At 39.6% G+C, this 24,631-nt stretch overlaps 1 protein-coding gene across 2 annotated transcripts in view; it reads right to left on the reverse strand.

Annotated features, from left to right (window-relative positions):
- Positions 1–939: 939 nt before the first annotated feature.
- Positions 940–24,631, reverse strand: part of GOLM1 (golgi membrane protein 1) — a 31,159-nt gene continuing 7,467 nt past the window's right edge. For both annotated transcript variants that reach the window (XM_042826912.1, XM_042826913.1), the window contains exons 5-11: positions 15,557–15,611; positions 14,335–14,437; positions 12,208–12,346; positions 7,757–7,886; positions 6,212–6,499; positions 3,988–4,101; positions 940–3,679 (exon numbers count right to left, since the gene is read on the reverse strand). In XM_042826912.1, the coding sequence (XP_042682846.1) occupies positions 3,654–3,679; positions 3,988–4,101; positions 6,212–6,499; positions 7,757–7,886; positions 12,208–12,346; positions 14,335–14,437; positions 15,557–15,611 (855 nt within the window). In that variant the 3' untranslated portion in view covers positions 940–3,653. The remainder of the gene's footprint in view (positions 3,680–3,987; positions 4,102–6,211; positions 6,500–7,756; positions 7,887–12,207; positions 12,347–14,334; positions 14,438–15,556; positions 15,612–24,631) is intronic.

Here is a 24,631-nt window from a genome sequence, read left to right on the forward strand (position 1 = left end):
TGAACCAAGAGAAGTGTGACCAGCAGATTGAGGGAAGTGACTCTACCTTTCTACTCTGCTCTCGTGAGACCCCCACCTGGAGTACTGCGTCCAATTCTGAAGCCCCCAAAACAAGGAGGACATGGAATTGTTGGAGTGGGCCCAGAGAAGGGCCGTGAAGAGGGCTATGTCCTCTGCTATGAGGACAGGCTGAGTGAGAGAACTGGGGCTGTTTGGCCTGGAGGAGAGAAGACTCCAAGGAGACCTTATAGCAGCCTTCCAGAACCTGAAGGGGGCCTATTATAAAACTAGGAAGGGACTTCTTATAGAGGCATGTAGCATGGCTTTAAACTGGAAGAGGATAGACTTTGACTATAAGTTAGAAGAAATTCCTGAGGGTGGTGAGACACTGGAACAGGTTGCCCAGTGAGTTTGTGGATGCTCCCCTGAAAGCATTCAACACCAGGCTGGATGGGACTTTGAGGAATCTGGCCTAGTGGGAGGTGTCCCTGTCTATAGCAGGTTGGAACTAGGTGATCTTGAAAGGTCCCTTCCAACCCAAACCATTCTATGATTCTATGATTATTATTATAGTACTATTGTAGAAATAATTCACCCATACGTTGCCAAACCAGATCTACCTGAGCTGCTTCAAAGGAACGGAAACCCCAGATCATGTAGTTGCAAAGATGTCCAACTGAGGTACTGTAGGCCACTAAAAATTCATCTGCCTTTTGCTGCCTTGTTGTAAGCAATTATAGAAATCCTTCCAGTCTTCAAAATGTTTAACTGCATACCAGTGGCTCAGGGAAAGCTTTCTGTATTTCTCCAAAAGATGCAGCAAATAAGAGGGACACCAGGTAACTTCTACAACATTCAGAGAACTCAAAAAACCTGAACGATCATCTTTTCCATTTCCATTAACAAGTATATCAACAATACAGAATAAGGTAACAGACATTAGAGAAGACTGTTTTTATTTTAAAATGCGTACTTAAATGGACCAGACTTTGTTTTTAAAAAACAATGGGGAAAAGTGTTAATTTAAGCCCAGAAAAATCAGACAAGCAGCTTCCCCACCCTCATGCATGTAAAAAATCTGGTGATAAACATTTTGTTAACCACAGTTCCAAGTGAATCTTGTTTTGTTCAACTACATCAAGTCCTTTAAAGTTCCATATAGTAGACACAACAGTCCCTTGTCTATTAAAAATTTATGATCCCAGGTACATTCTTGTAGCACTTGAAGCCACCGAGAGTAGGGCATTATTCCGCTATGTCTATGAACATTGCTTTTACACAGGTTTTCAGCCTTCCACTGTAAGAGGTACAGCAATTGTGCTTTGTATAAAGGAGGTCGTGTTTACTGGAAGCCACCTAGCTGGCTACCAAGAAGCCTACTCAGTTTTAGGCACTGTACAGAAATGCTGCCAGCTATTTCCTTACCCTGAGAGTGGTTGGACTCTGCCAGTGTTCCTAGACAGGTTGATGCCCTGTATCTGTCAGTGTTCAAGAGACATTTGGGTATGCCCTCATGCTTTAACTTTTTGTTAGCCCTAAAGTGGTCAGGCAGTTGGACTATTCTAATTCTAAAAGAATTCTCTGGCAATATATTAATTACATTAAAGAACTGTGGGTTTTATTCAGGATTTTAGCAGTTTCAAGTTAAAGTATTTCGTTCAACTTGAATACAGCATTTCACTGTACATTTCATAGTGTTAAAATGTACAGTTCTGCAATCAGAAATTCCCGATTAACTTAGTCTCAGCTAAACAACAGTTTACAGATTAAGTCCTAAGATCATGCTCACTTTACTCTGAATACATGTAAACATTCTGATGCCAAAGCATACCATGTTTTACAAAAGATAAAGAATCAGCAACACAGAAATATCCCCAAGTTTTCCAACATCTGTCATTTAGAAGAAATGCTCATATATCCTCTACTGCTTAAAAATATTTGCTTTCACTGTTACTACTGACTGCAATAGTCAGCACAGTAAAATCTGACTTACATGGTGATAATACGCAGTAACCCGTAACTCAGTAACAGAGGGTAGCTCTTCTCTCAATTCATGTCACACTTGGCAAGTCTGTCAGTGAACCATTTGTGGACTTAGGAGGACCAGGCACCATTTGATGGCTCCTGCTTCTTTTGCTGAATGACAAGCAAACAACAAACAAACAAACAAAAAAACCAGCCCTCTATTTGCACATTTAGGCATTTTAAGCTACAGGAGTAGTTAACTAACACATTAAAGAATGATAATCTATAACTTATGGTATGAAGTACATTAAGAGGAAGCCATGATAAATGTCTGTATTCTTAAATGAAACTGTTGGTTAGGAAGTCATTTGTGTCTGACTTCTCCCATACTATCAATGTGGCTGTTGGTTCATACTCATGGAGACTGTTCCAAACATGGGGGCTGGTCTTAAAAGCAGACACAAATGCAATCTTCAAAACAGTTGGTTAGAAGCAACAAAGGTGACAGTTGAAGTCAAAAGGTGTGTCAGGGGCAGCCATGGGTATTCTAGGCTTAACTTACTTTGGCAGTTCAGAGTGAACTAGTTCAACAAGCTGCAGAAAATCCAAAGATTACAGAATACCCACAACACGATAGTGGTGTGTGACACAGCACTTCACATCAACTACTGTTTCAACTGTGGGCGATAAAATGCACAACCTGGTCCGCCTCCTTCAAAAGTCCAGCAGAGAAGACATTTTTTGACAGCTGAATCTGCTGTTCCATACATAAGGCAGGCATTTCCTTTCTACTCTTCAGTGAAATACACTGTTCCAGCAGAGGGATGGCAGAAGTAGCACACCCCTGCTGAAGGCTTGTCACATCACAAGTTCAGGAGTCAGTCTGACTGATGTCTGCATAAGCTAGTGGCACTTCTAATCTTGTGAAGAGACGTCCAGTAAGGCTTTCAGGATACACTCCTGCTAATCTCTTAAGAATATTCTATTACTAGAATCTATTTTTAATGCAAAACTTAGGAATAAAACCAAGACAGCTATTCATTCCTGGTACAGATTATGTAAGCTAGAAGTTTCATTTATGAAATAAAGGAAAATATATAATGCCATGTCATATCTGAGAACTACAATCATCCTAAGTCCACCCACACTGCAGTAAAATGGTGTCAGAACTGGCATGAGGGCAGACTGCAGCATAGGACATTTTTCATGCTTCCTGTGTTTTGCCAAAGTAAGTTAGCTCCTCACTCTGAAAACTAGGGTGAGGATTTCTCTACTGCACTGGTCAGGAGAAAATTCCATCTTTGCCAGAGGACTCTTTCCAACCTACCACCAATCCATGCATAATGTTATTGTAGCATGACTGCACAAGTCAGCTGACTTCAAAGTTACTACAGTGCTTGTTAGCTGGTTTTTACTTTATAATCAGGAGGAAGAAAAGTCTCATTGCAGAGGTCACACTGCCTTAAAACAAGCCTTGAGATATATAATTTTTTCACCCTGAAACAGTACTAAGACTTCACAACAAACTACTTCATTTGAGCCTTTATCAAAGCCTCGAAAAGATAATCAAACATTCTTAAATCACTGCTCTGGTCATTACTGTGTTTATAGGAAGAGTTGATTAAGATGCATCATGAATTTCCCTTGTTCACAGCCTCTGATGTGTTCCAGTTTGGTCAAGTGGTTCTTCATATTTTTTCTTGAGAATTTTGAACTAATAAGGAAGAAAGAAAAAGGTACAGAAATCTCTTTAAAATTCAGGAGTGATAGGTCTTCATCCAGAAAATTTTGAAGGGACTGTTAGTGCTGAACAGTAAGGCTGCACACACTCCCCCTCTCCACCATTTACTAAAAAGTAGCTTCAGGAATGCTATGTAACAACACATCATACTAAACAGTAGGAAAACTGGGGAACAAAGAGGAATTACCAATCTGAATCTGCTAAAGTATAAAATTCAAAGTAATCATCACAGTACTTAGCAGCATATAGTGCTTCCAGTAAAATATTCTTTATTTATTTACCAGTTTCAATGCCTGCAAGTGCTGCTTGCTTGTCTGTTTCTGATTCAGCTTCATTCTCATCTAAATTGTAGTCAACATCTTTGTCCTCATTCAATGCTTCACGTGGTTGTTGGTCTGGAAAAACATTACAGTTAATTTGTTTTACATGGCACAAAATAAGTACTGCAAAAAAAAATCTACGATATAATTTATTTTGCTAGTGAATGAATTTCTGTTTAGGGAGTGAGTTTTAATGTTTTCCTTTCAGAATAGAAAACCTTTGCTGTCAACATTGTATTAAAAGCTAGATAACAATCTTTGGGAATTGGAAGTGTAACAAAGTCCAGCCAGCATGCGAGTGGACAAAAGAAAAGTATTAAGCAATTTCAGAATACATTAAGTGACAGTCTTAGAAGAGTAAAACTTGAAGATTACACTGAAAACCTGACTATGGTGTTGCTTTTCAATGCATTAACACTTCCTCTGAAAGGTATCTCAGATAGCCCCTCCTTGTTTTGGCTTGTCCAGCAATGAATAAAGCTCTGAAGATGGCATGAAATGAATATATGAATATACTAACTTGGCCTTAAAAGTGGTTTTCTATAAATGGTTTTCTTCACTCTGACACTGTCCTGCCCTACATGGCTCCATCTTGAGCAAATTTCACTACCTTAAAATTTCTTAGTATAGATTGTTCAGAAGAAAATTACTTCTGACTGCAAGAACCCTACCTTTACTTTTTCAGTTAGTCAGACAGAGAAACCATAATGACCAGTTAAGAGAAGAGTCTCTGGTTCTCAAGAAGAAGAAAACACCAAACTTTAACAGCAACTGATTAGAAGAAGGCTTGAAAAATTTTAGCATTATTTTGTACATGTTTAGAACATCAAAAATACTTTCCAGTAATAGGCCTCACTGTCTCAAGCTTTTAAAAGAAGCTTTAAATGAAAAACAGAGAATGCTCACAGAACGTAGAAGTCCACTTCTGCTTCCCTACAACCAAAGGAATCCACATCATAAGGTATATTATTTTTGCTGAACAATCAAGCATAGAGAATATTGTGCTGTTCCTGCATTCAGAGAACACTGACCTTCCACAGGCTGCACTGCAGGGCTTTCTCTTGCACCAGTTGTTGGATGATTTCACTATCTGCTTTTTCTATACCTCAGTTAAAATGAAACATTTGGCTTGTATAGTCACATTTCCTTGGAGAACTGCCTGCTCTGGTAAGTATCTCTTTGGTGCAGTTGGAAAAGTATTACTTTGGCAAAGCAGATGAGACAGGTTACTTATCCTTGCCAAATTATCTACTCTACTAATATCATATAATAATGCATTATATAAATGCATTCATTGGATTAGAGAACATAAACAGTACTACTTCTTGTTTGCTGTCCATGCTACTGATTCTACTTTGCATTACTACACAAAGAGGGGTGACACATTTCCCCATTCAGAAGAGCTGGTAGTGAGGTAATTGGGATAATCTGGTGGAAGACGGAAGACAAGCTGGAATGAGTATGGGAAAAGCAAGAAACTGATCCTTCATAGTGCTGCAAGCTTCTACTGCATAAGAAAATTCTACTTTGTTCCACGGAAAAGTTGCTAATGACCACAATTTTAGGAGTACCTAAGATGGAGTTCCTCAAGTTGCTTGGCTCAGACTCTGGTCAGGTTTAGACATCACATCAATACTCAGCATGGTGCAGACAGGGTCACACATGGTAGAACCAAAAAACTGGCACCTTTGCCAATGACTTTCAATTTGCAGTTTTGCTGAGTCACAGTAATGAACTTCAGATATCTGAAGTCTCAAGCAAAGTTTTATTCATGCCAACATAGTTTATAGCTACCCATTTCAAAATGACAATCTACACAATATTCTACCCATCGATGCTTTGTACGCACAGTATGTTGCATCCTTTCCAAACATGTCATATGACTAAGCCCCAGTACTGAAAGGTTTCTGAGAGTGCAGTCCCCAGACACCTTGTGCAGACAATGGAGAGAAGGACAGAACAGCTAGAACAGTGACACACAGGAATCCAAACTGGCAGCTCCTCACTGCACAAACAGAAGCCTCTGTCATTACCCACTGGACTGTGAAAGGGTGCTGAGGATTGATCTTTAGCCTCTCACACCAACACTTAGGAAGCCTTGCATTAAGTCTAGCCAACTTCCACCACTATTTCAGAAATTCCGCATCTTTATTCCCTTTCTTGCAGTCTGCAAGGTGTTACTAACCAGCCTGTCCAGGAGGCGAGTCACCCTGCTTAACATCATAATTGAGGAGCTGCTCCCTCTCCACCTCCTCCTCAGCAATCTGTTGTGCAGCTAGCTGTGGTGCCTCTTGCTCAGCTATGTTTTTTCCAACTTCAGCTGGATTCAGTTCTTTCTCTGATTCAGGGGACATCTCCTTACGGCCTGTGTCAGCCATATCCAAACCCTGCGGATGTTTCAGTTCAACAGAGAGCTTCTCCTCTTCTGCTTTGGAGTCCTCTTTTCTGATGGCAGCAAGGCCGTTTGCTCTTTCTGTGAATTATATTGATGATTCCAAATTAAAAAAAAAAAAAAGAAAAAAGAAAAAAGAAAAAATATTTCAGTGGCAGCATAAGTTGAAAACCTTGAATAGACATTGCTTCACTTTTCACATTCCATTCTTATTTTTCTTTCAATCACATCAGATTCAAGGAGAAACATAGAAGACAGTCCAGTCCATATTTTTCAAGTATGAAAGCTGAAGTATAAAACCTGCAAAGTCCAGCATCCACCATCACCAGATTCACTTTGCTACCTACTTAAATGTTTGTATGTGGAGTTAAAAAATAATAATAATGTTAGGCAGGTGAAACAGAGCAGTGCTCTATTAAAACTTCCAGTGTGCTATGTAAGCATCAGATTTCTGAGCATCATGCTTTGCTGTCTGAGCATCATGCTTTGTTATTAACAATATAACAGATCAGGTGTTCAAAGGTAGCTCAGGACACAGTGGATACAGGGGCAGACTTTCAAGTAAATGAAGCCTGTTCTCACTTTTAGGTGTGGAGAGAATGCAGAGGTGGGCTGCTGCTTTCAGCAGGCATTACCATATCATATATCTGCACTTTTAGCTTAAAAATGCCAGGATAAAACTCACCCGAATAAATAAACTAAACAGAGTAGTTGCTTGGAATTGCTAGTTCTCTAAAATTACTCCTAAGCCTGTTATTAAAGATAGAACAAAAGAGTAATTTAATAGAAAGTTGGATTTCTCACATGCACAGTACTTTGTGAGACTAGTACACTGGGACATCCATTCAAGTCAATACTTGTGAGAGTTGAATGCCAAAAACAACCATGGCTTACCTAATCTGATCTCTGATCACCCACTTTGCTCACTGAGACACAGCAAGCGCAGGAACGTGTTTGCCTAATGCTAAACTTTCAGGTATTAGATAGGGAGGGGCAGTGGGCTAGATGTATCAAACTTACTAAACAAGTAAATTCAAAACATACTTAAAAACTTTTGCATGCAAAAGCAAAATATTTTCTCAACAGTAAACAAGTGATTACAAGCATTTTTATTTTGCTTTAGAAGCAACACATCAATTTCAAAATAGCTGAACCAGCAGAAATGGCAGTAATAAAAAAACACTTGGACAAATTACTGCAGCTAGTAGGACAGTTTATTACAATTCAGTCCACTGCTGTCATTTTTTTTCCTTCTTGGGTACAAAAATATTTTTAGTGTTCATTTAAGTTGCAAACTTTCTTACTCAAGTTGCTAAGATACCAATGATTTTATCTCACCATTAGGCTGCAGAACATCTGTCCTTTTTACTGTAGGCACTGCTTTTGGCACATCTTCATTGGCTCTCTGCTGTTCCAAATCAGTCTGCTTGAACTCAGGTTGTTTAGGAACTGACAGCTGACCATCAGCCTGTAAAGTGAATACACACAGACATACATTGCTCTGAACACTCAGTCCTGGATTTGGAAGCTGAAATTTAGTCAGACTTCAGTGGAGGAAAAGAAATCTAAATGCACTCAAATAATTGAACTGAAATTTTTAGTGGTGATGGAAGTACCATTAAATCCTGAGGCAGCAATGCTTCTACATAACAGCACACAACATTACAAGAATCTAACACCCTTCCTTCTGTCTAATTCCAGCTGAGAATACTGTTCTTGGTTAGTGTTTCCTGTTATTCAGCAAGGGTCACAGAATCATAGCACCACACATTACTGTACCCCTGCTACCACACCAGGGACAGCAGAGCAATAAAAACAGATGGCATTAACTGCTGCTAGTGCAGGAACAGGTAAACCGAGTTTGGGCATAATCAGCCAATCATTGCTGTCCAGAACTGGAATAAATGTTGAATGTAGGTTTTAGAGAAGGAAAAAAAAAACAAAATATCAACAACTAGACAACATTATTAGGAAGACCAAACTTAAGGATGTACTGAATACTGGTACTTGAGTGGTCTTGGACTCTGACCTGTCAGATCTGATTAAAGATTAATGGCTAAGATGTCACAGAATCATAGAAACATTGTCCACCAACCTGAAGATCTTTCACCTAAACAATTACAATTCTCTATGCGGTCTTTACTCATATTAGCATTTAATAGCTATCTTAATTCAGTTCACATAAAAACTGAACATGAGAAGTGCCTGGAGCCCATGTTGCCCTATACTAGCATAAATAATAATTAAAAAAAAAAAAAAAAAAAAAAAAACAAAAACAAAAACAAAAAAAAAAAACAGAGTACAATGTCTGGTTTTGACAGACAAATGACTACAAAGTGCCCAGCTTGATTAATGCTTAGAGCATGTATCCAGGTTGCAGGAGGACAAGAATCTGGATGTGAGCTGTAGCTGAGCCAGCACCTGCAGCCCAGAAGGCCAACAGTATCCTGGACTGTAACAAAAGAAAAGTGACTAGCAGGGACAGAGAGGGGATTGTCTTCCTCTGCTTCGCCCTTGTGAGGCCTCACTTGCACTACTGTGTTCAGGCCTGGGGCTTCCAGCACACAAAATACGTGGAGCTGTAGGAAAGGGTCCAGAGGAGGGCCAGTATCCAGATCAGAGGGCTGGAGCACCTTTGTACGAAGAAAGGTTGAGGGAACTGGCCTTGTTTAGCTCAAAGAAGAGAATGCTCCAGAGAGACTTCTCTACAGCCTTCCAGTACTTGAGGGGAGCTTACAAGCAGGAGGGAGCCGACATTTTAAACAGTCCCATAGTGGGAGGACAAGGGATAATGGCTTTAAACTAAAAGAGGGGAGATTAAGCTGAGATGTTAGACAGAAGCTCCATACTCAGAGAGCAGTGAGGCCCTGGCACAGGTTTCCTAGAGAAGCTGTGAAAGCCCCATCCCTAGAGGCATTCAGGGCCAGTTGGATGGGATCCTGGAAAGCCTGATCTGGTGGGGAGCAGCCCTGATCTGGTGAGTGTTTATGGCAGAGGGAATTGGAACTGGGTGATCTTTAAGGCCATTTTGTGATTCTATGATGATTCTTTTCAAAGATGCAGAGAGAAAAGTGTACAGACCTACAGAGAGAGACTTTAAATAGCTGGCACTACACAAATCAGTAATGAAAAACTGAAATGAAAAAAATGAAAAAAATGAATGAAAAAAAACTTTATGGTGTAGAAAGTCACACCATCCACAAAAATCTTCCTTTTCCAGCTGTTGGTAAACTGTAACTGCTTATTGTCCTAAGCAGGTCAATAAATTACTAGGTTGCCAAATCTTCATGTGATCATTTGGTAAAACGTCTGCAGAAATAAGTGATTGAATAATCAAGAAACTAAATTTGAAAAGGATGTGTTGGTCACTGATTACTTGGCTATTTTGAAATTGCTTAAGCTCAGGTAAAGCCAGGGAGAGCTAAAGACCTTGGGTCAACAACTCAGAGTCAACATCAACAATAAACAATTTCACACCTCAGATTGAGAAGTAATTACTACCACAGAAAATTTGGTAAAGTTACTGCAATAAGGGTATTCAGAAGAAGTCTGTCTTTCTTCAGTCATTAAAACATAAAGGTACTACATTTAAATATTCCTCTTGTTTTTTTTAGACATAACTGTCTCCGCAGTACAAATCTCTAGAGTCTGAAGATGAGACTACTTTCCAGTTTATGCTGGGGCACACATACTTCTGTAAAAATATCAAGCCTGAAATTAATAGCAACAATTCAGCTCTTAATTAGATACGCAATAAGCCTTAAGCTGTATTATCTTACATATTCAACTCAGTAACTTTTAATGATGACATCAAATAAAAGCGTGTGTATGCTACAAGTTGAAGTGGTTGGTCTTCTGTCTGAAAAGATAACTGAAACTTGTTAAAGATAAATTAATAGACACATTTTATATTCCCAACCTAGGAGTATAAGTATACATCAGTACTCAAAAGACAAAACTATAAGAATAGCTGTGTATTTATTAACTAACCAACAACCTACCTCCTTTCTCTGATTTATTTTAATACTGAACTTTCTATTACATAAGTATGTGCATTTCAGAAACTCAGCACAAAAAAAAGAAATCACACTAGCTGAGCCACTGTGATCTGTAAAAATGGGAATCATTCCAGCTAAAAACATACACAGTGACTCAGTAACTCAGCCTTTGCATATGCAAAAGTTGCAATCGTTGGCAAACAAATAACTGAAAAAATTACAACTTGACATAAGAAATACTGCCATAGACATTAGGGAACACAAGGTAACTATTTTGCCTGAAGCACTATCAGCAGCTCTTGGAGCTGGGGCCAACCCATCTGTAGATAACAAGAACGACATGTAACCTGTAGCCTTTGAGAAAATACTGACTTCAGACATGAGACTTGTTGGAGAAGAATGCAAGACTTCCTAGCTTCTGGAATTGGTAAGTAGACCTCATCTGGTATGAGTAATGTTGATGAGAATCTGATGCAAGACAATATCAGAAATTCACTTGCCCATCTCTTTAGTATGCTCTTCCCCATATGAAGTTTATCAATGGTTTGTATTTTCCATCATTCAATCAAGCAAGACACATCTGCTCTATAAAGTCTTCCCGCCTGTGTCCAAATGATGAGCTCGTTATTTTTTTGTTTATCTGACACTTCACAAAAATTACTCAGACAAACAAGAACTATCCCTGTAGAAGAAAGGGAAAAGAAGAATAGCATTCACTGTTTCTAATGCTTCATTCCTCTAGCAGCACTCATATAACAGAAGGCAGGAACTACCAAATCTGTTTTGCCTTTGCAATGAAAGCTGGCCATTCAAATAGTCTCTAATGCAATCACATGTTAAAGTTTCTGTCACAAGGCTTGTGGTCTTGAAGAAAGAGGCACCTTAAGTTAAATTATTTTAAGTATAATATATTAGTTGCCTCTTTATATGGGGGTTTTGCTGCCTGTTTCCATGGCCATCTATGGCAAGCTTAACTACTCAAGTCCTATCCCAGATCTAATCCTACTTTACTAAAGAAGTATCAATAATTTACATGCCAAGACAAGACAATTGTATGAAATTTATTTTTCTCAGCATTCCTTCCACCCTCCACAGCTCAGGAAGAAAGAGTGGGTGGGCACACAGCCACCGCTGCTGGCACAGGGCCGACCCAGGTGGCAAGCCCATGCTATTCCACTAGACTGTTTGTGTTACACACAGCAACACTTCCTGCAGCTCCCTGATCCCGAGAAAAAAAAACAAAACTCTCACTCCTGCTGTACAAGACCGAAATCTGTATTCCTCTGGAAACTCACGGTACTGCGATAAACAGCTGAACCCCAAAGTCCCAGGTAAAGAGCTGTGGGCTACAGGATTGTTCTTCAGGCTTTCTGCTATTCTGAAGTGATTGACAGTAAATTTATCCTCATCTTTAAACATACAACTTCAACACACAAAGCGATTAAGTCCTTTAACGAACTCAAAAGGAGCTGTGGGCCAAAGCTCAGCAGCACAAATATTCTTGAAATGGCTTCTCACCACTTTCACTCTCTCATTATCACCTCTCCAATTCTGCCTGTCTCAGAGGACAGTAATAATGAGAACAATAAAGACCTCTCCAGGATCTATGCCTTGTTCTCTCCCCAGATTCACTCAATTTCACATAAACCAGAAGCATTCAACCAATGCAAATGAAAGTACTGAAAAGTTTAATGAGACACAATAATGTTAGCTGGAGATAGCAAAAAGGAGGAGGAGAACCTCTTAAGAATCACAGGGAAAAAGACTTACGATAAACTACTCCTATCATACCTGGGTGCTTCTTTTTGAATCTTCTAAGAAGTCCTTATTTTTTTTGACCTGCGGTACATTACGGTCTTTTTTTGATATCTCATTTATCCTTTCTTCACATTGTTCTTTTAATTCCTTCATCTGGTTGATGCACTGTGACCTGGAAAGAACATGAACAAGTGAGAAGTTGCAAACTTCCATCCATGTTCACAACTGTCTCCTAAAATTTCATTTTGTAAAATTATTTTCTTTGTTCCTTTGCTCCTTCCTACTTTATTATCTTCTTAGTTTTATTACCTTACACTCCTCTACTCCCTTCTGAGACCTAGTGACTAGCAAATCAGATGAGGCAGCTGTGTGGGACACAGTGTGATGTAGGGAAAGAAAAGCTTACGCAGAGAACAGATGGACCTTGAGTAGTCCTGATACGAGCACGCTCACACAGCTTTCTGCTGCCTGTTGAACTGAAAATGTGAGACTCACTCAAAAAATAATTCTGCTGTGATGAAACCTGAGGAAAACGTATGTTTTCTGTACCTCCTATATTAAATTTTGTTCTTAGGCGTTACGCACGCACAATTTTATCACTGTCTTCTACAACACAACAGCCAAACTGACTAAAAATGTGCAGTTTGTGTACTTGAAAAAAAGCAAATTTCAAGTATACAGTAATTCTTTCTTTGATTTTTTTTGCTAGGCAAAGTGTACTTGATATCCAAGGTGCCATACTCTCATCCATACAATTCCAAGTCCAAGGAAGTACCACACGTTTAGCATCCCTTTCTACCATAAATGAACTTTTAAGTGCTATAAAGCAAACCTCATGAAGATTGTGTAGCTCCTCAACTGAGAGCTGCTTTTGTGGATTATCAAGGAGAGACAGCAGAATATGGTGCATCTGCTTTAAAGACTAATGGAAGGCAGACGAGTTGACTGCTTAATCCCTGTTCAGTCCTGTTGGCATCCACGCTGACCCTGGCAAACCCATCCAAGGAGTATGATTTCATCACCATAACTTTATCTCTTCACTCTGCTTTCTGTTCCCTCCTGCAGCTGATCCCTCCAGATCTAATCTTCTGCAGATAAATGAGATGTACTTGAAAATATTTCATGGACAATAAGCCTGAGTTTCCAGATGTCAGATTTACTACAACAATTTTGTATCACTTTTCTACACACATTTATCAATCAATAATTCAACGATTACTTCTCACGTGGAGCACAACTGTACAGCACATACATTCACTTATGAATTCAGTTACTCTTGATGACCTCAGCCATCAAGGAAGATACCTTCTTATCTAGCTAGCAAAGAAGATGAACAAATGCCCAAGAGTCCCAATTATGTTATGACTCATCTGTGTCAAAGATGTAGTGTACTTTGAGGGGTAAAATACTTTGATTGGCATGTAAGTGTAATTCAGCTTAATAAAAGGTTGGTACAAACTTATATCTTCAAATTCCTTTTATGTTAAAAGTCCTTAATTATTAGAATTCTGATTCATCTCTTTTAAAAGAGTAACAGTTTTCTATACCTAAGCACAAAAGGGGAGAAGCTGAGGGACAAGAACATTACTAAGCAGAAAGAACCTATGAGAAATTCAAACAGCAGAAATATGTTTAGGGTATACATGTAGGGTACATATACTGATAGGTACTTTTGTTCATCAATCTGTGCCTTACAATTCAGTGAAAAATTTCAACCAAAAAAAAAAAAAAAAAGGATAAGTATGAAATGCACTGCAGAACCATAACTCTAACAGAAGCTTCCTGTTTGGCCTCCAACAACTCCATGAGGCATAGCCTCTCAAAAGTATTTCTATATCTTAGTTTTTAAACTTCTTCATTGCTTAGCCTGTTCATGATCCAGTTTCCCCCACTTCTGAAATGAGAATATAGCTACCCTTCTCCTCCTGCACTGGAAGGAAGATCCAGAAGCGTAGAGGAAGTCTATGGATATTGAGATGCTGTTCATTGCAAGGCGTATGCTCTTCTCCAAGATTAACTCTGAGCAATTTCAGATGTATGCGGTGTCACTTCCACCTTAAAATGGTGTATCTATTGATAGTGCTACAGCTGTCACAAGAATTCTTAGGGTTATAACCAAATCACTTACAACTCCGGAAGCACAGTTCAGATAGAACTTACAGGTCATATGAGAATTTTCTCTGAAGGTTAGTCTGGTTTTTCTGAAATCGGTAAACATCCAGCTGCAGCTTTCCATACTCTGTCTGTAACTCTTTCAAGTGTTCTGATCATAATAAAATTAAAATATATATTAAAATGTACACATATATTTAGCTAGATAGTACAACACATATATCAGATAGCAAACCTTGCTATAAGCACACTAGCTCTATCCATTTCTCACGTTCATTACATTTTGCATGCAGATGCACTGACAATTTCTACATTGACAAATGAAAGATGCACAGGATTCAGTAAGACCAAATATCCTCTCGGCTGAATGGAATAACAAAAGCTGCATAATGTAGATTTTGATCTCCTTTTCTTTACAAGGAATATTCTAGCTTGTTTATAAAATCTTTGTCTACTAGGTTTCAGCCCCAGAAGCTACCAGGTATAGGAGAGAGAGAGATTTATCAGAACATGGTATGAAATAGCATTCACATTGATTAGCTACCAGAAGATGTGTTTACAATTCTTTCCTGAGTAACACAGAGTTCACTGTTACATTCTTCAGGAATCTATGATTTGGAATTCTCTGCATTTTTTTAATATCTGAAGCATCATTATCATGCTTCATCATTATAAATGCCTCCTGACAGAAAGCTTTCTATGAAGACATCAGAAGAACTGACAATATATTTGCTTGTTTATAGAACTTAAGATTTCTTCCTCAGAATGCTGGGGCATACATTGTTAAGAACACTTCTGGAACACCAACATGAATTGAAATGAATTAGACTACCTTTTTTTGTTTAATACAAGTTTGCTAGTTATCTTGATGCTAAAATACATGACCAAAACACTTCAGGGAGGAATGCAAGCATATGTGATAAAAAGTGCAATTAAAAGCGTTTTAACAATACATTAATAAGCTAGTTTTATTTTGCATTGTTTTTATACCATTAGCAGATAAGGATCAGGAGTCTATAGCAAGAACTATACAGACAAATCCCTCTGGTACTGAGGCATATGCAGACTGACAGTTCACTGAACCAGAACTGTGTAAATGCAGAACCGAAATCACAGAGAAATCTCCTGCACATTCCCCACAGCTTGGAGAAAGGCAGCATTTTCAGAAGACACTGGAATAGCTCAAGTCTTAAAAACAGCATATTAAAAAAGAAAAATAAGAAAGGAAAAAAAAAGAAAAAGAGCGATTCAGGGAGGTATTATGTTCTACCTTGTAGACTCTGGATCAATCGTTCATTTGTTGTGATGTTATTCATCAGCACTGCCTGTAAGGAGCAAAACAGAAAACAATGTTTTAACTGCAAAGGCCCTGGGTTACCATTACTGTTATAAATAACACCAATCGAACCACTAGTAATAGGATTTTTAACTTGATAAGCGCTGGGTTACAGATGAAAATAAAAACTTCATTCACTGTTCTAGAGACTTATTATTAAAACCAACGAAGAGTTGTTTTAATTCAGATTTCTGAGTGTACAAAGATATCACTACCTTTAAACAAAAGCAGGAGGAATGTAAAGAGCCCGCTACTAAAATTGCTTGCTGCTTTATCCTGGTTTAATCTCATGGTAATAGTTATGGTCAGATTCATTGTATTTACCCCTTGAAGAAAAACACCTATTTTCTTGGAGACTAACACTAATAAGTACCAGTTGATTAAAAGGGAAGTGTTCAATTAATCCAAGCATACACAGAGCAGAGAGGTAAATTTGTCTTGTGTCAACCTTTTAAAAAGTTCCAATTCAAAGAAGTGGTTGTTCATGTCTTAACAAAGAGGCAGTCTTTTTCAACTCAACAAAAGAAATATTCCTACAGCATTCCATACAAGCCATCAGTCCATGAGCACTGTTGTGAAATATCAAGACAAAAGGTCTTGATCCCTCATTGAAAAGAAACAAAGAGAAACAACGTGGAAAGCAACACACTTAGGATCAATCAACTCCTCTCCTTCTCAGTTCTCAAAGGACAAGGTAAAAAAGGTTCTGGATCTGTTTTCACTGCTTAATTGCAGAAAGGAGGTTTATGTTTCAATGGAAATGTAAAGTGCTGCTATTGCCTGCTCAGCCTAATGAGACTGCTCCATGATCATCATCATCGAGATTTCCCTTATTGGGGTTAGTCAACCATGGCTATTACCAGAAACTGTCAACGGAATAGAAGAACAAGTACTGTAGTTTGCTACAGCCATTTTACATTCACACATATTTACGTTTGTTTGTTTGTTTACTGTTCTTTAGTGAATGCCCCCAGCACTAGAACCATTTATTTCATTTTGACTGTGAAGCACACAAGTGCTGGGTGTTCACCACCTTAGGCATGGCAAATTCTCCTTAAAATATAAAGCATAAAAAATTATAGATCTTAATCTTTTGGACCACATAAACAAAATTGAATGAAATTTCCAATTGGCAGTGCCACATCTATCTCTCTGAATTTGAGGGTAAGAATCCAGGAAGGAATCACAAAAAGTCCAGCCACCTGTTTAACATGAGCAGGATATTGTGCTCAGTAATTTACAGGGCAATATTCCAAATGCCAGCTCCCTACCTAACTGTATCAATAGCTTCAGGCTTTTAATTCTTCCTCCTGCCAGGCAAACATTAACTAATCTTTGCCTCATATCTGGGAATTAGGCGGGTATTATTTTATCATATTTTTCAAACTGCAAGGAAGCAGTCAGCAAACACACACTGAAATTCAGACCTAAGAGGAAATTTACATTTTAAATCCCATTCAGCAACAACAATACCTATAATCCCTGACAGTGATTATTCAGTTTTGGTGAATTCAGTATCTCACCATATCAAAACAATCTGTGAGAGCACGGGAGTAACTCTGTAAATAGAGCCAGATTGTTGTGCTTGCAATACACCTTGCACAGAAATCCTTGTCACTATGAGACAGGAACAGTCAGCCTCCTGATTGGGGTCACTGTTACGGACAGCAGATCTTCAGAAACCAAACCAAAAGCCACACAGCTATCAGCAGTGATAAAAAAAGACCTTGCTCCACCTGGACAGAAAATATTTTAACGAAAACTGCCAGAGATATGTATCGTATACTAAAGAATATCTACGTAAGTCGTATTCTACTTTAGAAGCACAAACGTTAAAAGCATAGGTTTAAAAAGAACACAAACAGAAGTACCTGCATGGTGGCATTGAGATAAATCATCCCAAAGCACACGTATTTTGAACACATATCCTGAGCTACATACATGCACTAAAACACATACTTAGACCAGTGTCTTAACAGTCTCCTTAATCACTCTCTTGGGGGGGCTACTAGCCCAGCTCCTTCAGCATGGCTGTCTACGGCTTTTGATACTACCATAAAACCAGCCAGACCCAGCACACTGATGTATCTGTTTTCCAACACTAACCAAGAATAGCGTATCTACTTACCAGAGACTGTGACAGAAAAAGAAATAGCACAGCAAAGCAGCTGACATGAATAAACATTTGTTTCAGAGCTAAAAGCAGCGGAAAGGGGTTTGGCACTCATGAGGCACAGCTCTCAAGAGGAGAAAAAAGCAAGCAGCAGTATCACTAATCGAAGCTCTGAGACAGAAGCAGATTTCAGCTGCCCAGCCTCCCAAACAAAGTGCTGGGAACACAGCAAGCTGGAGGGTGAGGCTTGCACATGCAGAAACTCATAAAACCAGTACTTGTAATAAGCAGGGAGAAGATGGGCAGCTATATCATGACCAATGCAAACTGATCTGCGTCCCTATGGCAGACAAAAGGAGCAGTTTATCAAGCACACTTCCAAGCCAGTAGCCCAAACGAGGGCTTATTCATGTCTTAATGATACATAAAAATGTCTTTCTCTGTTTCTGCAAAGATACATTCTCTACCACCACATTCTTGGCACTAAATATCTCCAATTCTTGTGTCTTTCTAGTCTCCTTTTTCATCACTTTGGAATAATTTTTGAAAAAGTGGGAACTATTTCAACCAGCCACAAAGAGCCTTTTTCATTCCAAGGCATCAGATTTGTGGCTAAGCACATATCAGTATGTAAGGAAAAAAAAAAAAAGATTTCATAAAAATGATTCCTTATGAAAATATTTCTCTTTTAGGCTGGTCCCTGTGCAAAATGCTCATAAATACTTCAGTAGAAGCACCTCAGTTGAAGAAAACTGAAAAAAATCTTGACCTTGAATGGAGCAGATATTCTTCATTTAAAAATTTCCTACTGAAATTAGTTCCATCAAGAAATTAGATTTTTTCTTCCTTACATTCTCAGCAGGAAAAGCAGCTGAAAATCTGAAGAAGAAATGATGTTTGCAGCTGTGGGGCAGCAGCAGGCAGATTGGAGACAACATTCCTTTTGAAGCTACAGGACTTCTGTGAACACTGCTATGTTTAATTAGAACCCCAACACCTGGTAGTGTAAACTAGTATTCAGAGCTGTTGGGTGCAACACGGCTTTAAAACAAGCACACATAAGCAGCTCCTTATTTCCACTGCAGGCTTTTTTCTCTCTCCCTCTGGCCACTGCCACTCCTTCTGAGCAGAGCCTGCACTCCGCATGCCAGCAGGTGTTTTGTCTCAGAAGGCTGAGCTGGGAGATGAGATCCTTCTCGGGGGAGCGATGAGAACAGAGTTAAAGGACATCAAGCAACAGTGCCAGGCACTTCTCTTTCAGCAAACAAAAAAGCAAGATGTGCACTTGGGAAGAATTACAGAAATCCAAACTGCAAAAGCACATTCTAAGAATTAAACATGAAACAGATTACAAGCATTGTTCTGCTGCTCCACTCTTCAAAAAACTATTGTGGGTGTGCGCAACCCAGAAGCCACAAGTTCTGAATAACAACCATGAAGGATATTGTTCTGATTTGGAAATTGCTTATGGATTAGAAACAGCCCCTCTGCACTCCTGACTTTTTGTCTGCTGATACTGAGAGTTCTTGTAAGGCCTCTCGATCTTTTCGGTCTACTTCTGTATGGACTTCCAGAAGCCACTGGCTAAATCCTCAATAATTCAAACAGATTTTTTAAAAGAAGCCTGCTGACAGAAGTGTTTTATACATACTCAGACATGAGAGAAACATGATTTCTTCTCCGAAGGAGTAGTGAAGCATTGGAATAGCCTGTCCAGGGAGGTGGTGGAGTCACCATCCCTGAAGCGTCCAAGAACCGAGTGGACGTGGCACTGGAGGGCATGGTTAGTGGGCATGGTAGTGATGGGTTGGTGGTTGGACTAGATGGTCTCAAAGGTCTTTTCCAACCTGAATGATTCTACAGTTCTACAATTCTGAGAGCAATTAGCCAGGATTTCATTGCCTCAATGGATGGTGAGACCATGGGATATTTCACACTCCGAGAATCTTCTTCCTTCTGTACCCTTGTTCATAAGGTAGAACAGAGGCAACTGAACTAGAAAAGAAGGCAGATGTCACTAGTAATAGTCACATTGTCTCTGAGAATTACTTTAACCTGGAATGTATATTACTGGTATATTAGTTTAGTACAAAACTAAATTAGTGGCATAATTATCATATGATCAGTATTATGACCATATCCTTATCCATATTATAATCAAAGTAATAAGATGCAGTGATCAGAGATAAAGTAAAATTAAGACGGGTCTCAAATCTAATTTAAGAGTTACTTTTGCTAAGTACTACTCTTCTATATCCAGAGGCTCTATAATTTTACCCCAGAAAAGAGGAAGCTTTCTGACACAAACCAATCACTTCTACAAATCAGCTAACAGCCTTCTCATTTTTCTTATTTAAGGACAACAGTGAAAATTAAGCAAAATCCTGCTTGTCATGTAAAGATCTGTTTAGTTACATTTAGACAGTTGTGTTAACTTGGAAAGAGAGCTGAGACACTCAGAGTTTAGATTTGCATTCATTCCTCCTGGGCTGGGTAAACATTCCCTGCTAATCTCCAGAAAGGAAAAATATAAAGTTCAGCTAAAGAAATGAATTTTGTATAAGCAGAAACGTTGCATTCACTATCTGCCTCCCAGGTATCCCAGATTCCACTGAAATCCATTGAGCCAAAAACCAAGAATATGTGTTTGTGTATGCATACACATTCATGTACATACATGTGAATTCAGAACACAGACATTAGCACATAGATACTTAAATACAAACACTAAAAAAGCTCAGAAACAGCTTTTTGCTGCATTCACATCCCACTGTCATACAATCTCTGACCCTGGAGAGCATGTTCAGATTAAGGTCCTTAGTGAGGAAAACTACGCTCTCCTCCTCCACCACCACGGCTGTATCAGGAGCACTTGTAATTTAGAGTAAAAGATGCCATGCCAACTTGCTTATGGCATAATTTTTACAAATAGAGTTTTCCAGTAAAACAGCTCTCCCTACTCTTAAATTGCAGATCTGGGCAGCAAACAACTGTGTGGGATATCTGTTCACATGTCACAACAAGAGCAAGTGCACAGACTCGCATGCTCGTTCCAGCCTTCAGCCTCCCGAGACTTGTTCTTCTCCAGTCACATGGAACAGAAGAGGAAATTAGTCCATTGCACCACTTATACCTATGTTTCCTACAGCATCAGCTCCTGGGTTTCGAACAGCAAACTTCACTGACAATCTTACTGACCACCCGCATTTTAGGATGATGGAAGAGAATGCACTTAAGAGGTTAAGATCAGCTAGTGGGGCTAGTCCCAGCCCCACCTTGTCCAACATCCTGTCTTTCAACAGCAGCTGCCAAAGGAACATAAAGGCACCATAAGGCACAGTGTTTTCCAGCAGCAACTATTTCTGGCCCAGGAACATTTGGAGCCAGAAAAAAATCTTATGGGGCAGAGGGCAGGTGCTTCTCCAGTCTGCCCTATTGATTGTAACCATCACTGACGCCAAGTAATCAGGTAATGCAGATGTCATATGTTTGCAGCCTGAGGAGCAGCTCCTCCACCCACTGCTGTTTTCTAAGCCATTCTGCAACTTTTACCTGACCATTCAGCCCTGCTATAACAATATTATGTCACATAGCTTCACAATTGTTTTGATAAGTGAGTGTACAGACACTTCCAGTTCTAGGTGTGAATACACTAATTAGTCTTTCTCATCTCTGTAATGACTCTTTCATGCAGAAGTTCTAAGAGACACCAAAGGCAAGATTTTTTCATAAGTTTCTCTAAACCTTCCCCAAAATAACATATTCATCCTATGTCACATAACAAGATTGATTTTTTTTAATATTTCCTATGACTTTTATAGGAAAAAATGCAAGACTTGATAAACAATAATTCCTCTAAACTCAAAGGAAAAAAAGCAACTCTACCACAAGAAAAACTGATTGTGTGGTGGCAGTTGCAACTGACTAGTACCATGGTAATTCAAAGGAAAAAGTGCACACTACTCTTGGCAAAAGAAAGCACTTTTCCATCCATGGAGCTTTCTTAGGACTCTTGGTTGAGTTCTTCTCACTAGCTCTTGATATTTGCCCATCATGCTACCAATGGAATTTTCAGTATGTTGGTAGACATACAGAAATTCTTTTACCTTGGTAAAGGAAATTCTACTAGTGAAAAAGAAGCAGAAAATGCATTTGCCTTTTGAAATTTTTTTTTTCCCCCTCATAAATGTTCTCTGCTAATTGCAGGACGCATGTGGAATGCAAAAACATGATAGAACAGAATGAAGGGTTTTACCAAGCAAGCCTGAACCACAAATTAGACTCTGAGATGCAAACAGTGGTAATTGCAAAGAGGACGGTAAAAACAAACAATACCCAGAACATACAGTAACAATGCCTGCCACTAGAAGGGAGAAGCGACCACAGGTTTGAATATTGAGAGATGATTAAGCAGACAGGGAAATGACGAGACTGAAGTTGTGCTCTGTGTAAAACAAAGGATTGAATGTGTACAACTGTCTTTGAAAAATGATAATAGGCAGGTTGAGAGCTTATGGGTGAGAGTTAGAGGCCGAGACAACAAAGGAAACCTCATGTCAGTGTTAACTACATGCCATCTAATCAGGAGGAGAACATCAACGAATTGCTCTTTCCTCAGCTACAGAAAACACACGATCACAGGCCCTATTCTGATCAGGGATATCAACTACCTTGACATCTGCTGGAGAAGAAGCTCAGCAAGCATCCAGCTGACTTAAAGGACAATTTTCTTAATCCAAGTGGTAGATACTGCAACCAGTGGAGGAGCTTCACTGGGCCTGTTGCTCACCAACACAGATAGTCTCATTATTGGAGGGTCAAGATAAAAATCACAGAATCATAGAATCATCTAGTTTGGAAAAGACCTAGTCCTAGTTCAACCATCTACCTACCACCACCATTTCCTGACTAAACCACACCCTTTAGTACAACATCTCAAAGCTTCTTCAACACCTTAAGGGATGGTGTCTCAATCACCTTCCTGAGCAGCTCATTCCAGTGCCCAACCACTCTCTCAGTGAAAAAATGTTTCCTAATATTCAACCTGAACCCCTCCTGGCATTCACGATCGCAAAGCATATAGGCTGGGAGCAAAGTGAAGACCTTTGGAAAAGCAAATTTTCTCCTGTTTCAGGAACTTGTGAATGCAAACCCTTGGGAAACAGCCTTCTGTGTCACTGGAGCAGGAAAGTGTTGGCAGCTCCTCAAGGATGTTTTTCTTCAAGCACAAGAGCTCTTGATCTCAAGTGTAAGAAATCAGGCACAGAAGACATGAGACCATCTTGACTGTATATTCAGTTATGGCTGAACTGAAGAGAAAGTAGGAAATGCATAAGCAGTGGAAGCAAGGACTGATTCACATCTTGGGAACAATTGAGGAATGCTGTCGGAGCATGCATAGATGGGATTAGGAACATCAATGCATAGCTGAACTGAATCTGCTGACAAATGGGAATGAAGGAATTATGGTTAGAAAAAAGAAACAAAGAAAACGTACCATCCTTGCTACACAAATCAAGAGATCTAGTGATGTCAGACATGAATAAAGCTGAGACTCAACAATTTTTTTGCATCAGTTTTCACCAGTCATCAGTTCTCTCATATCTCCCACATCTCCAAATCTGAAGACAGAGCCTGGGTGAAAGAAGTCTATTGCATCAAAGGAGAAGACTCTCTTAGAAATCACATGAGGAATCTGAACATTCACAAGTCCATGCACCACTTCTTCCAAGCCCAAGATCAGTGCATCCCTAAGAGTAAGAGATCAGGCAAATGAAGCAGAAGACCTGCATGGATGAGCAAGAAGCTCAAGAAACAAATCAAATGGAAGAGAAAGTCTGCGAGATGTGGAAAAGGGGTCTGCCCATTTGGGAGAAACACAGGAACATTGTCATGGCATGTAGGAAAGCAACGAAAAAAGCTAAGGCCTACTAGGAATTGAATCTGGTGAAGGAGGCCAAGGACAACACTTCTGTATCTCAATAGGAAAATGAAGATGATGGAAAATGTGGGCCCACTGCTGAATGAGGAAGATGGAGAGACTGGGAAAAGGAAGACTTCCCTTTGGTTGAGAAGGATCTGGTCAGAGATTGTCTAGACAAACTCAATACACACAAACCCATGGGTCCCCATGGGATACAGCCATGAGTGCTGAATCAGCAGGTAGAAGTAATTGCCAAGCCACTCTCAATCATCTTCAAAAGGATGTGGAAAACAGGAGAGGTGCCTGACTATTGGAGGAAAGCCAATGTCACTCCAATCTTCAAAAAGGGCAAGGAGGAGGAACTGGGAAACTACAGGCCAGTCCACCTCACATCTGTCACTAGGAAAGTGATGGAACAACTTATTCTGGATGTCATCTCCAAGCAATTGGAAGAGAAGGAGGTTTATCAAGAGTAACAGTGTGGATTCTCCAGGGGGAAATCACTGATCTGGTGGCCTTCTATTCACAATCAGCTGGGTAGGTGAGAAGAGAGCAGTAGATGCTGTGTACCTTGAGCAAAAATCAAGGCTTTTGACACTGACTCCCGTAACAGTCTCATAGGTAAGCTCAGGAAGTGTGGGACAGGTGAGTAGACAGTGAGGTAGACTGAGAATTGATCAACTGGCAAAGCTTAGAGGATTGTGATCAGTGGCACAAAGTCCTGTTGGTGGTCTGAAGCTAGCAGTGTTCTCCAGGGGTCAGTGCTGGGTCCGGTCTTTTTCAAGATCTTCATCAGTGACATGGGTGAAGGGAGAGAATGCACCTTAAACAAGTCTGCTGATGATACAAAGTCAGGACAGGTGGTTGACACATCAGATGGCTGTGCTGCCATTCATGAGACCTGGCTGGACAGGCTGGAAAGCTGGGCAGAGAGGAGCTGTGTGAGGTTCAACAGGAGCAAGTACAGTGTCCT

Source organism: Centrocercus urophasianus, unplaced genomic scaffold (genome assembly GCF_019232065.1).
Source record: "Centrocercus urophasianus isolate 14NV4802_14NV808 unplaced genomic scaffold, USGS_Curo_1.0 seq_27, whole genome shotgun sequence".
NCBI classification, from domain to species: Eukaryota; Metazoa; Chordata; class Aves; order Galliformes; family Phasianidae; genus Centrocercus; species Centrocercus urophasianus.